Source organism: Aulonocara sp. 'chitande type north' Nkhata Bay, linkage group LG6 (assembly GCF_057382095.1).
Source record: "Aulonocara sp. 'chitande type north' Nkhata Bay isolate Kocher_YH1m ecotype deep benthic linkage group LG6, A_spYH_male_GT1.1, whole genome shotgun sequence".
Taxonomy (NCBI): Eukaryota; Metazoa; Chordata; class Actinopteri; order Cichliformes; family Cichlidae; genus Aulonocara; species Aulonocara sp. 'chitande type north' Nkhata Bay.
Window position 1 is genome coordinate 16,477,912 of NC_141349.1, and position 13,892 is coordinate 16,491,803.

At 39.9% G+C, this 13,892-nt stretch overlaps 1 protein-coding gene across 1 annotated transcript; it reads right to left on the minus strand.

The window, feature by feature from the left end:
- Window positions 1-1,095: 1,095 nt before the first annotated feature.
- Window positions 1,096-3,781, minus strand: sfrp2 (secreted frizzled-related protein 2). Its single transcript, XM_086297560.1, has 3 exons — window positions 3,196-3,781; window positions 2,914-2,994; window positions 1,096-2,706 (listed from the first exon to the last, which is right to left on the minus strand). Exons 1-3 carry the CDS (start codon window positions 3,695-3,697, stop codon window positions 2,402-2,404), a joined length of 888 nt encoding a protein of 295 aa, XP_086153686.1. The 5' UTR covers window positions 3,698-3,781; the 3' UTR covers window positions 1,096-2,401.
- Between the last annotated feature and the right edge of the window lie 10,111 nt (window positions 3,782-13,892).

Here is a 13,892-nt window from a genome sequence, read left to right on the forward strand (position 1 = left end):
CATCGTTACACTTGCTGGTCACTGTATTAGGTACAGCTTGCTAGTATCTGGTTGGACCCCTTTTTGCCCCCAGAAATGCTTTAATTCTTCATGACGCGGATTCAACAAGGTGCTGGAAACATTCCTTAGAGATATCAGCCCATATTGACGTGATAGCATTGCTGCAGATTTGTCGGCTGCACACTGAGACTATGATCCGGTGACCGTGGAGACCATTTGAGTACAGTGTACAGTGTGAGAACATGACATTGTATGTGGCATAGTTATTCTGCTGGGAGCAGCCATCAAAAGATACTTAAGTAGGCTGTGGCCCAAAGTGTGCCAAGAAAATGCACACCACCACTACACAAGCAGCAGCCTCAACCATTGTTTTCATGCTTTCATTATGTTTATGCTAAATCTGGATCCTATCAGCCGAATGTTGCAAAGGAAATTAAAACTCATCATACCAGGCGACCTTTTTCCAGTCTTCTGTTGCCAGTTTTGGTGAGCCTGGTCAAATTGTAGTCTCAGTTTCCTGTTTTTAGTTGACAGAAGTGGTTCCCACTTCTGCTGATGCAGCCCACCACAGGTGTACATTTGATATGTTGTGCATTCAGAGATGTTCTTCTGTGTACTTTGGTTCTAACAAGTTGCTATTATTTTTGCTGGATATTTTCTCTTTTTTGGACCATTCTCTGTAAAACCCAGTGATGGCTGTTTTGGAAAACCCCAGCAGATCAGCAGCTTCTGAAATATTCACAAATGCCATGTTCAAACACGCTTAAATCACCTTTCTTCCTCATTCTGATGCTCGGTTTGAACTTCACCAGGTCATCTTGACCATGCCTATGTGCCTAAATACGCTAACGTGCTGCCACGTGATTGGCTGATGAGATGTTTGCATAGAGGAGAATCTGAACAGGTGTACCTAACAAAGTGGCCGGTGAGTGCATATCCAGTGATCTATGATCAGATTTTTAACAGTGAATTCCGCTAGATGGCAGTGTTAAATCAGTATGTTTCTCTATCCTATAGCTGTGGGATCAAGATTATTTTAAAGTAGGAAAACGACCTCTCTCCTGTGCACAGCAATGGACCGGCTCATTTCAAATATTAACTTTGTATCTTTTAATTGCTGCAAACTTTACACAAGAATAAATGACAGTATTTGATATTTACACTGTAATACATCCAAAATGACTTATGTTTCAAGCACACACACACAGACACACAGTTACTTGCATTTACCAAACTACCTGCTCATCAAAACCGTCCAATCATCAATACCAAGAAGCAGTTTGCGTCACTCAGAATGAAGATGCAAAGTTGAATGTTTACATGACACATGAGTGTCTAGGAGTAAAAAAATATTTTTATCATATGGTGGTAGAAAATTATGCAGTTGCTCAAGTACAAAACGTTTACCAAGAATTATTAAAATACTGAACGGGAAGAGAATATAGCCAGCTATCTCTCATTTGAGGAAATGGTAGGAATACAAAACTACAAATATTTGCTGTATGCTTCGCGCTAGGCACCCCTGGATCACAGCTTTAATCGCTGGGCACTGTGTAAAATGAATCCGCGTTAGCATCTGAGGCAGAAGTGACTTTCTATAAGATGAGAATACATTGTTAACTTAATCCAAGCAGTACATCACCAGATCTGTTGCTGCAGATCTCAAAGCTGTCCAGGTCTGCGTGTTGTTGTTGATTTTAAATGGGGCTTTTATAGAAATGACGGCTAAAAAAACCAATAATGTTAAAAGATTTAACACCTGATTTGACCTCCTGGAAAAGATGAGAAAAACGCCCTAAAAGTCTGACGAGCTCACTCTGTGAGCTTTACCAGGATGACACATCTGCCAGTGATAAGTAGAGTCAGTCATTTTCAAATCCTGGACTCAAAGCTTTGCTAGTTTTCACTCTCTCCGTGTAAGTTGTGATTGCTCTGGACCTTGGACAGCAGCTGAGTGCAATTAACTGTAACTGATGGGGCCGCAGCAAAGACCATTCGCTGGGGAGGGACGCACAGTTTGAAATTGGCAGCTAGGGGGCACCAATGTTACCGGTGCGTACAAACTGAATGGAAGTCTGTCTGGAAGTCTGATTTTCACAATAAAAACCACAGTTATAGTTTTAGAGTCAAATAAAAGATTTTTGGTTTATTCAAGCGTGTTTATCTATACTTTATACCCCATTTCAACTTCTTCTTCTTTTTAAACATTATCTGTATTCAATGATAAACCAATGAGAGAAACAGTAAGCTGTGCGTCCTCTGGGGCCAGGCAAACGTCTTTGCTGCGCTCTAGAGCAGAAAAACCAGAACTGCGACCACAAAAGAAGGACTCCCTCAACAAAACTTGACCTTCAACCTTAACATGCAGGTACCCACCCCACCTCTTCCTCCCCCCTCTTCCCTAGCACTGTAACTTGCGGACGCTGCGTGAAATCCTTTTAAACTCGCGCTGTCCCTTCTGCCAGCGCTTCAGAGAGGTGATGACCAGATGGCCATCCATCTTCTGGCCCATGACGAGGTATGCGGCGTTGATGTCGTCCATCTCCTCGCAGATACACTGCAGCCCGTCCTTCAGCCACAGCGCCGTCTTCCTGAGGTCTCGCTCCGTCACGCCGTTCACCATGTAGATTGCCTTGCTCTTCGTGTCCGGCACTATTTTGGTGTCGCCGTTGATGTAGGCGATCTCCTTCACTTTGATTTTCAGAGCTTTAGTGCATGCAGAACGAAGAAAGAGAGCGAGAGATGAAGGAAATGCTCACTTATGAAAGACGTGGGAAATCCATGCAGGGGTGGAGGCCTAACTGATTCTCCTCTTCATGCTGCCCTGAGACAACTCGGCGAGCTCTCAGGGGCCCCTAAGCTATGCTGACCTTGATGTACTAATGCTCTGATGCATGGGTTGGGGAGACTTACCAAAGTCATTTTTGCAGAGGTTCTCAACAATTTCGTTGTCATTTTCATCAGTTTCCTTGCAAGCATCGCACACCCTGGGCGCTGAAACGGGAATCAAATGAGGCAAATATTAAAAAATGATTTGTGCATTTACTAAATATACATGACTAGAACACATGCGTCGATTTTAATTTTTTTGTTTAACTTTTTTTTTTTTAATGAAGCTGCAAATATGTGTGAATTTTGAGCCAGTGTGCCTCAAAGTGAATTTGGGATTCATGCAGAATGTTTGCGCCTGGTTACCCTCTTTGGTGGCTGGCGCAAAGCTGTCGATGCTTGCAGGCGGTATGCACAGGTCATTGTCGAGTGGGAAGCGCTCGCAGTCCAGCATCTTTGGCCACGGAAAGCCAAAGGCGGACATCACGGGCGCGCAGCCGCGCTTGACGTTTTCACAGAGAGACCTGCACGGCTGTATGGGCTCGTCCAAATCGTCCAGACAGACCGGAGCGAAAAGAGAGCAGAGGAACTTTCTCGTGTCCGGGTGACACTGTTTCTGGACCAGCGGGATCCAAGACGACGCTTGCTGCAGTACTTCGTTCATGGTTTCGTGTCCGAGCAGGTTCGGGAGGCGCATCTCCGTGTACTCTATATCGTGGCAAAGCAGGAGATTTGCAGGGATTGCCTTGCAGTTGTTCTTCTTGTAGAATAGTTCATGCTGGCCGAAGTTATACAGTCCGTGGATTGCTTGCAGGCAGGGCATTGTTATCACCCACAGCACCGCCACGGTCGGAGTCAAAGCTCTCATGCTGTCTGGTGTATGTGAAAGTTTCAGGCTTTGGACGGAGCTTCTGTCAGTGGCAGGCTTCTACTGTGACAGGAGGTTTTCTTCCCGGCATGTCTGGGAGGAGTCTGTATAATATGCGCAAAGACCTCTTCATTCAGCACATTTGGTTTTCCTCCTATCAGGTGAACCATGTGGACAAATTTGTCTTCTCGGTCAAAGATCCCCCCTCCCCGCGAAATTCTTACTCCTTTGGGGCGTAGAGGCATTTTTGATTTCTAATTATGGCTCGTAGTATTTTATCACCAGTCGCTTTCTTGACAGCTTCCCTCCCCCGAGTTAATCTCTGGCTCTCCGTGGAAATTAAAACAAATGCGTCTGACAGGTTCCCCTCATTACGCCCAAATCAACAGACATTCATCCTGAGTGATCCCCCGTTTTCTTTTCTTTTTCTTTTTTTTGCAAATAGTTTAGAAATGTCAGTAGGGGCATTTAGCTCAGTTCACTGGAGCGTTAATTTTCCATCATTAGGAGTGGTGAAATCCTCCGGGCAGGTCTGCAGGTTCCATACCACATGGTGAAATATTGTTTGCCCTGGTGTGAGAAGCAGACCTGCACAAAGCACACCCAGGGGTGAAACCAAATCTGCCTCCTCCGGCACTGCAGCTCTGGCTCATGTCCACTCGCAGGCCCCCATGAGCTACAGTCACGTCTGCAGAGAGCAGCGTGGTTATTCTCAGGCTTGAACTTCCTCTTCACATTCACTTGAATGGAGCTGAAATGAATTAGGACTTTGGCCTTTGGATCAGTTCAGCAAAATCACAGAAACATATTTTCCTCCTTAGGCTACTCCCCCGTGGAGATATGCACATGCTTTTGGCTTTTACTTACCCAAATCCAGATATCTGTTGTGAGATGCCTGCTGCCTGAGAGCCCTGCAGCAACGTGGCTTTTGTTTCCAGTGGCGAAGACCTGAGGAGCATTAATTAAGTGCCACACACTGATTCCTGTGTTGTCAGTGCTCCTTTATATTCCTTCGATCATTCCAAAAGGTTATGAGTCACTTGTTCTAAGTAATAGTCAAAAAGGTATTTGAACTGAAAACAGTTGTAGTTTATTTGCTCTGAATTAAACATGTCATTAAAGTTTATGGGTCCACGTGTGCCAGTTTTGAAAGGGCTCGCTTTGCTGTTTTTCTTTCCATAAGAAAACAAGACAGAATATATAAATGATTTGGTGAACCTGGCACATCTAAAGAGTATCTTAAGAACAGTTTTGCACACTTACATGAAGTGTTAAACCGTTTACCTCCTGCAGATACAGCCGCAGTTATTTCCAAGAATCGTTAGAGGACAGCAGCAGTGGTAGCGAATTCATGTCCCAATGGTGTATTTCCTGTATTTGAAATAAAATAATTTTCTTTATAATAATTATAGAAAAAAATAGAACAGGGTTGCAATGTTGCATGCCCTCAAAATTAAAGGTGAAATCTAAGGATTTATGTTTTTCTTATTTGGAATAAATCTCCTCCCAAGCCACACTGAAATTCCTCCACTAGTAAGTGTTGCTTAGTAGCTTATGTCACAAAGTGCCATAGACGTCCACTGTTGTCCAGAACTAAGAAAAAACTTTGCGATGCGTCCAGCAGATAACTGAAGCATTCATTCAAAAGTGGAGAGAAGCATCAGCATGATAGTTCCTCTGGGGTGATGAACTTTTCATTATCCATTTGAATTTTCAGCATCATGTCATTTGCTTCTTAGGAAACAGCTGTTTCACTATGCTGGTTAATTTCTTTTTTTACATCTTGATTTATGCTTTTGATTAAAAGTAAGTCAAACAATTTCTGCAATTTCAACACTCTTTTTTTAAAACAATGAAACAAAACCTTTGCAGTGGCACATGTTACATATTGCCTCCGTGGCCCAATGACAGCTGCAGCTGCGCAGTGCTGTGGGGGTTGAGGATTACACTTTCACCAGTTTAATAGCACTATGATGGATACATTTAACATTCATCCAGTGCCTGTTTGTTCTCATGCAATTCACCTATTCTTCATAGACAATATCCCACTTAGAGTAAGTGACCTAAATGCTATGTCATTTTTGTAATTTGGTTGAACTAACAAAGCAGGGAGACTTTTGACTTTGAAATTGAACACGATTATTAGCATAAATTCCAGAGACTTGTTTCGTAACCTGTTTCAGATTCTTCTATTTTTAATTTTCTCTTATCACCAGCAAATTCAATTCAATTCCAGTTTATGTATATATCAAATCGCAACAAGAGTCACCTCAAGGCGCTTTATATTGTAAGGTAAAGACTACAATAATGCAGTAATAATACAGCCCCGCCATGCACAGACACCCCCTTCAGCAAGCACTTTGCAAAAGTGGGAAGGAAAAACTCCCTTTTAACAGGAAGTGACCTATGGAAACACATTAACTTAAAGCCCAAGTGTGATAAGTATGGGTTTGCCCTGTGCTGATAGTAAATTTCAGTTGCAGACGTTAGTAAATCAGTTTGTGCACTTGATTTAAAATTTCTCCTCCCTTTTATTGCACCTTGGGAAAGGAACTCCCAGAAACACATATGCATCAGGGTCAGTTGTAGTTCCCAGCTCTTATACACACTCTTGTCACTGCGCTCTCTTTGTAAGTATTGACAGCACTTTTTTTTCACCAAAGTGCAGTTTGCGATGGCGCAACGCGTTACTAAATCTACCCCCAGGGCCACTAAACAAGATCAGATTTAAGCAGGCCTCATATGCAAACCGTTATGGGAGATATGCTGCAGAATCGCATATGTAAAATATGTGGGCGAACAGACAGAGGAGTGCATCGTCAGGGCTTCATCTCAGCTTTGGAAATTACAAGAACCAAAGTCTTAAATCAAAGATTAACCAGATCCAAAGGGTGGGGGATGGCCTGGATCAAGTCTAACAGTGTTTAAGGGTTTATCTCTCCAAACACAAAGCCTCTATTACAAATGCACTTTCACAGACATTTAAGTTTGGGGGCTCAGCGGAGACGTGAGCTGAGCGTTACCCCAGCAGGTTCTCATTACAACTCTGTGTAAAATCGAGAAGCAGCTCGTCATCCCATCTTTAGCTCAGTAACCTCGCCCCCATGCTTTGACTGTTTTTACTTAACAATGCTCCTCTCATTTCTTTCATTCTTTTTCTTTCATAAAGACTCAAACTACTGACAGATATGATCACAGACTGGGGCAAAGCTCAAAACAAAGTTGGACCCTAGGGGCAAATGTTTCGAGACATCAATTTATTGACTGTTTATAAGACTTGTCTTAGTGTGAGGAGCATCAGCAAACTATGATGCAAACGCAGGCCTGCTGTTTTTCATTTGGTATGTTTTGTTTTACCATTTCCACGCAGACAGGCTCATACAGCTTCATACATTAGCTTTCAGTAAATGAAAGGACAGGTCTGCTAATCATTTATATATTTTTGATTGTCAACAAATCTCATTAAAAAGCCATAAACAAAAACAAATTGATCCAAGAATGAAATTTGCAGCCAAAGGCAAATCAAGTTTCCTTCACTGTGTCACTGACATCCATTACTGTCAGTCTGAAACAGGAAACACATGAATGAGGCACAGCGCTGCACCAGGTGACATGTTTTTCATTATAATGAACAGTGGCTCCATGGTGTAAGTCTCCCCCACATATCCAGCTATAGTCAATGCTCACTGATACACCAACTGTGTGTTGAGTTGAGGAAAAAAGTAGTCCATGTCATGCACGCACGCACGCACGCACGCACGCACGCACACACACACACACACACACACACACACGCTCCTGCCTTTATAGCAGAGCTACTGTGACCTTATAACAGCAATCTGATCTTCTGATTAGGGGCTCCTAACTGTTCCACTCTCATTTTTTAAAACCAAAGGCAACAACGCTTTTGAGGTTGGAGCACTTAAACTTTCAAACTTCCTCAGCCTATCAGATCAGCTCAATCTGTATGTTTTTATTTAATGACTGCAGAAAACTCATTTTTATAGTTTAGTGTTTCTTTGATCTTTCTCCTGTTAATTTTGACCATAATCTGTATCTAATGTGTGTAAGTTGTGCTGCACTGCATGTGTCTGTATTTAATGTGTGGCTTTTTTTTTTTGCTTTTTTTTTTGTGATGCACTTTGTAACCACGGGATTTAAAAAGTACTATACAAATAAAGTTATTATTAATAATAATGATAATGAATAATTTTGCAAGCTGGAGTCAAAATTCTTTACTCATTTTTACCGAGATGGTTTTACTTGGTGTTAACTGTGAAACTACAAAATATGCTTAGTCCACTACAAAGCCTTGACTGATAACCTTTACTTATATTCAGAGGCACCAAACTGAGAATCAACTGTACGGCTCTGAACATTGTCTTGAAATGCACTAATGAGCGTGTCAACTTGAATCACTCTTTTTCTACACAAACATTTGGGAAGGTATTCATCCCATCCAAGAGGAATTAATCTCGTTAGAGCCCCTTGAGTTATATAGATCGTGCCTGCTTGGCGTAATTGATGTTCCTATTGTACAGGTCTAATTGACTCAGTATGGGGTTTCAGTGCAGCAGCTGGGACACAAATACCAGGCTTTGGCATAACCAAATCCATATTACAGATGCATGCATTGCACAGAGAAATGGGCAAATACGTGGAGGGTAAGAATATTCATTTGTATTTGTGTGATTTGACCAGTCGTTGTAGGGTGATTAAAGACAGCAATAACTCCACCATTTATGGAAATACATCTGTTTTTATCACAATGTCAAATTAGTGTGTATGTGTATCCTACTCTTATGTCTGTAGAGTATCACCCAGCAACAGGTGTTAGCTGAGTTCAGCTAACCATAAGCTCTGTTCAAAGGTTCAGAGTCTAAAAGCTTGAGGTTGAAGCTGTTGATTAGGAGCAGTACCTTGAAATAGCAAAAAAAAAAAAAAAAGGAATTACTACCATAGTCGTTGTTATTCCTTTACAGATTAAATAATCTAAATTTAAAAAAAGTTGCTTTCAGCTGTTTCTTTATTCATAAGGCATCAACCACAGCAGGTAGCAACACATGCTATATTTGTCAGATTCTTATGCCAGATGTGTGGCCTTCCTGACGCAACCTCACAAATGAGTGAAATGTCAAAATGTTTAACTACTGCTCTACTGAGGACTAGTATAGAGTCATGTAATTAGTACTACTCACATGCTGGGTAAGAAATAATAACAGTAATAACAACAAAATGTTTATTTTTTACAACCAAAAGCACACAAAATATATATTTCTGGATCAGCACGGAGAGCAGGTCTATCTGTAGGGTCTCTCTCTTTGACCGCTGACTCATACTGAAACTGGAAGACTCACACCGTGAAGGGCTCTGATGGAATATTTACAACTTTGCGGTGACAGAACTGCAGTCACTAAAGTGCTTTCTAAATTACATGTACAGAATTTCCATCCATATGGTGGAAAGCATCATAAAGTCCTGCCACTCTCCAAATCACTCATTCCACAAAAGTTAAACCCCCTCAAAACTTCACTTTTTTACTCACAAAACTTGAGTGCAAAATAATTTTTTTCTTATCTTATCTTATCAAAAGCCACCATTTACTTGTCAAATCGGTTACAACGACAAAAGAAAGGAATGAGGTAATTTTAAATAGTGGAAATAATAATGCTTATTATTTTGTCCTTCACAGTTTGAGTCAAATAAGAAATACATCAGCAGCTGACTTTTTTGGGTCTAGCTTCCTAAAGCACCTTGCATAAGAATAATACTGTATTGCAGCTTTTTCTGAAATCGAGGCCTTTAAATTGTCATTGTGCTATTGTAGAAAGAAATCGCCTCCAAACAAGTGGTGACCACAGGGCATAGTGTTGCAGAAATGAGTGATAGCCTTCTTTGTTCAGCATCTTTTATGCAATGATGTTTTAAATCTTCAGCACTTTCTCTCTGCACTTCACAAAGTTCATTTTAATTTCCCGTGACCGTGCTTTTTAAAAATCTTAGCACATTTAGCTCGCTCTTCAGTACTGTGCCCCAACCTGACTCTAGGTAGCCGCCTGTTGCTTGATAAAAACATCTCAATGAAGAACTTTTTTGTTCCTTAGCTTTTTATTGTGAGCACTTTTTTAAATATGTAAAGTGTTTCCGAATGCATATATGTTTAATTGAATTCAATATTTTGATAAAATTACATAATTATAGGATGTTAAGTTGCTTCCTACAGTTCTCCAGTACACAAACTAATTAGTATGCTGGTACAAGTCACTGATCATTTGCCATTTGACAGTTTGGGTTGTAAAATATAACCTCACATACATTCATCACAGGACTTTGAGAGGCGGAAAACAGACATTTTAGTGATGGTGGCAGTAGGTTAGCAGCTGACCCACACTGACCTCCGGAATACCAGACATGGGCTCAAGTGTAAATAAAGGTATGGCATTCATTCACAGTTGTGACACCACAACAAGGACACATTTCATAGCTGAGAAAAATGAGATTTTACCCAGAATGAGCCTCAGCAGGACTTAAAAATAGCACCTTCTTAGATCTTAAGGATTAGAGAAAGTAAGAAGCAGGCAGAGGCTGCTAATGAAACACTCTTGATTAGCTGATCATCAGTGACTGTGAACACCTTTATAAAAGTATTCAGCGAGTATTCAAACCCTCCTAGAATGAAAAAGACTGTTAACAACATACAAGACAGCTGCCATGGTCTTCCCAGGAGAACTTCAGTCAACATGTTAAACTTGATAAACATTAAAATTCATGACAGTACGAAAAAAAAAAGTATGGTTTGTTTGGAAGGGTTGCCAGGAGAAAGCCTCTTGTCTTTAAAAAGAACATGGCAGCAGAGCTTAAATTTGCAATGATTTATCTGAACAAACCACAAGACTTTTGGAACAATGTCTTTTAGACAGATAAAAAAAATGGAGATGTTTGGCCATAATGCAACAAATACAGCATAGCAGCAAGCACAGAGTCAAGCACAGTGGTAGAGGTGAGTCACTGAATCAACTTTTCTGTATACCAAAGTATTCTGGAGTCAAATGTACGGCCATTTGTCTGAAAGCTAATCTACAACAGAATAGCTGAAAAAGTATCAAGGTTTTTGCAATGGTCCAGTCCAGACCTCAACCTGATTGAAATGCTGTAGTGGGACCTCGAGAGAGCTGTGCATTAATGAATGCCTGCAAACCTCAATGAACTGAAGCAACGCTGTAAAGAAGAGTGGGTCAAAAGTCTTCCACAATGACGTGAGAGACTGATAAATTGATTACTTTAAGTTCTTACATCTAAAGGTAGTTCTACAAGCTACTGAGCTACTCTGTGTACACACCGCTTCTACACTTTAGATTCATTTTTGTTAAATGAATAGTGATACGGTGGAACATGACATGTGCTGTTATTCATCTCAGTATTTAAGTAATTTTCAAACTTGGTAATGACCAGATGTCCTTTTTATTTTGTCCTGATACATAAAACATTACAAGTAAAAAGAGGGTTTACTTTCTTTTTCACGTAACTGTATTTTAATAGTTTTAAAACAAATAAAAGATTAAATATGTTAAATATGTCTATTTTTAAGCTTATGTATCAGCGATCCTCTATGCCTAAAAGTGGCTCAAAACCATGAAACAGGATTGGACTTGCTATTTGCTCTTGCAGTTTGAATACAGGGACAAAACCATTAAATTATAAAGATGTGTTAGAAAAACATACATTGTGCCAACATCCGCCCAACTTTTTTTCCCTGCCAAAAACTACAGGGAGTATAAACAAATGATATACATACGAATGTGCTGTAGAATAACAATTAAAAGCAAAACCACGTGAAGCACTTTGGCTGATATTGGTTTGTTTAGTTGATTTTTTAAATTAGTTTTAATATCGACATAATATTCAAACAAACTGTTACTAGAAGTGTGATGGAAAAGTGACTCGGTAACTCAGGTATGTTGGAAAATAAAGGTACCACCTGTAACGCTTTTATTCTATGAATATGTAAGTGCTGTATAAATGGGAAATGGTTCGCAAGACATTTTACACAACACATAAAATAGTATCAGTGAAAAATGTGACAAAGTAATGGCAGGTTTAACAGTGACGCTATGGCACAAGCATCAGGGAAGCAGTCATGCATTGTGTCTGTTTTCTTAATAAATGAAGATTTAGATAAGGAGCTTTTCCCTCCTTTGGCATCCAGGTTTTTAAATTATACATTGTAGCCCTCAGTTTCAATGATGGTAGAAAAAATGTAAACATAAAGACCATAAATAGAGAATGAAGAATGCAAACAGAACTTAACAACCTAAATATCTTATGTTAACAATTCATTTCGATTTTAACCATGTTTTCCTCAATTCCACCAACAGTAGACAAATTAAAAAAAAAAAAGTAATAATGAGTTAAGCAACTGAAAAATGTAAGAGTAAATACACTTAAAATAAAAAAATAAAGAAAATTAATATACATAAAAAGGCCAGTAGAGGCTAACTAACCTTATTAGTGTGACGCACATGTACTGTGTGTGAAATACTGATCAACTGCTCAATAATTATGTGTCTGCGTGTAGTTTAATAATTACATTGAATGGCTTTTTTTTATTTATTTATTTTTACTTTTATTGCCAAAAATAACAAGGCAATTCACATCAACAACATGACCTGAGACCAAATCTGCAGCATATAATGGTGAGGGTTATTCAAAAACTTAATTTAAAAGAAAAAACATATATACACATATACATAAACATACATACCAATACCTAAGCACAGACGTTAAGGCTTGAGTGTCCTTTCAAGATATTCTATAATTAGTCTCCATTTTTTCTCAAAGGTTGGCACTTTTAGTTGTAGTTGAGCTGTTATCCGTTCCATCGTATAGACATGTCTAGTTTTCAGAAGCCACTGGGCAACCATGGGTGTTTCTGGTTTGAGCCAGTGAATTGTTATCATTTTTCTTGCAGTCATGAGGAGGAGATGCAGGAGAAAGTGCTGCTCATAGGAGAAACCATCAGGAAAGATATCCAACAAAAAGATCAGAGGATCCTTTGGGAGGTTGACTGACAATATGTTTTGTATAATGTTCTTGACATCCATCCAGTACTTTTGTATGTAAACACACACATATGCGTCTGGTCCCCCACAAACCCACACCCTCTCCAACATTTATCACTGACACTACTTTTGGATAGAAAGGTTTTCAGTGGAGTTCAAAAAAATCTTAATTTAGTAGTCAAATTCCTTCCACATTTGACTACCCACCCCTCTATGGCAGCCACAACAGACACTCTCCCGTGTGACATCATCCAACATTATATTGAGCTCCATTTCCCATTGTTGTTTTATATGATAGGTATTATCAGACATGTCAATCAGTAGTTTCTGGCAGATCAAAGACACTTGGTTTTTCAATGTCCCTGACTTTTCAAGCAGTTTTATAAAATGGTTTTCCAACCCGATTGGTTCTCTTCTAATATTGTCCCAGTCTTTATGCCCTTAACTGTAAGTATCTATAATGGTCCCCTGGGGATAAAGCATATTTAGCCCTTAGCTGGGCAAAACTTTTAAGAGTATTCTTTTCAAACAGCTGATTGACTGCAATCAATCCTTTCTCCGCCCACCTCTCAAAACTCCGATCTGACAACGATGGAAGGAACTCAACACTTCCATTTATGGGAACCGCTCGAGACATCGTCAAATTCCCTTTTAACATTTTTAACACTTGGTTCCAAATCTTTACGGTGACCCATGGGTTAGTTATTTTAATCTTTTTCCGTGATTGTGGGTTGAGAAATGGGAGACTCCGAAGGGAGATACCTGGTAATGAATACTCTTCCATAGATACTGCATTTCTGAATCATGAATAATCCAGGCAGCCATTGATTTTAATTGAACTGCCCAATAGTACATTCTGAAGTTAGGCAACTTGTGGCCCCCTTTTTCCTTTCCAGACATTAGCATTTTGAGTCTGACCCTTGGTCGTTTATTCTGCCAGATAAATTTAGATGTAGAATGGCTTTTTTTTAAAACTGAAAATGTTAGCCTATCCTCAGAGGTCAGCTGTTTTATATTTCCATCTCCTGGTAATTGTTCATGGTTAATAGCCTCAAAGTGACCATGTCCATTTCACATTTTGGAGAGACAAATCATGAAATGGACATGGTGGACAGGGGTCTATTACACGTTTTGCC

What these genes read in the sequence shown, in the direction of transcription:
- sfrp2 (XM_086297560.1), bottom strand. Translation starts at nt 3,697, where the DNA reads ATGAGAGCTTTGACTCCGACCGTGGCGGTGCTGTGGGTGATAACAATG. An exon ending in TGCGCCAGCCACCAAAGAGG is followed by an intron (nt 2,995 to 3,195) that starts GTAACCAGGCGC and finishes TTCCCGTTTCAG; the next exon opens with CGCCCAGGGTGTGCGATGCT. An exon ending in CCTCTGCAAAAATGACTTTG is followed by an intron (nt 2,707 to 2,913) that starts GTAAGTCTCCCC and finishes CATGCACTAAAG; the next exon opens with CTCTGAAAATCAAAGTGAAG.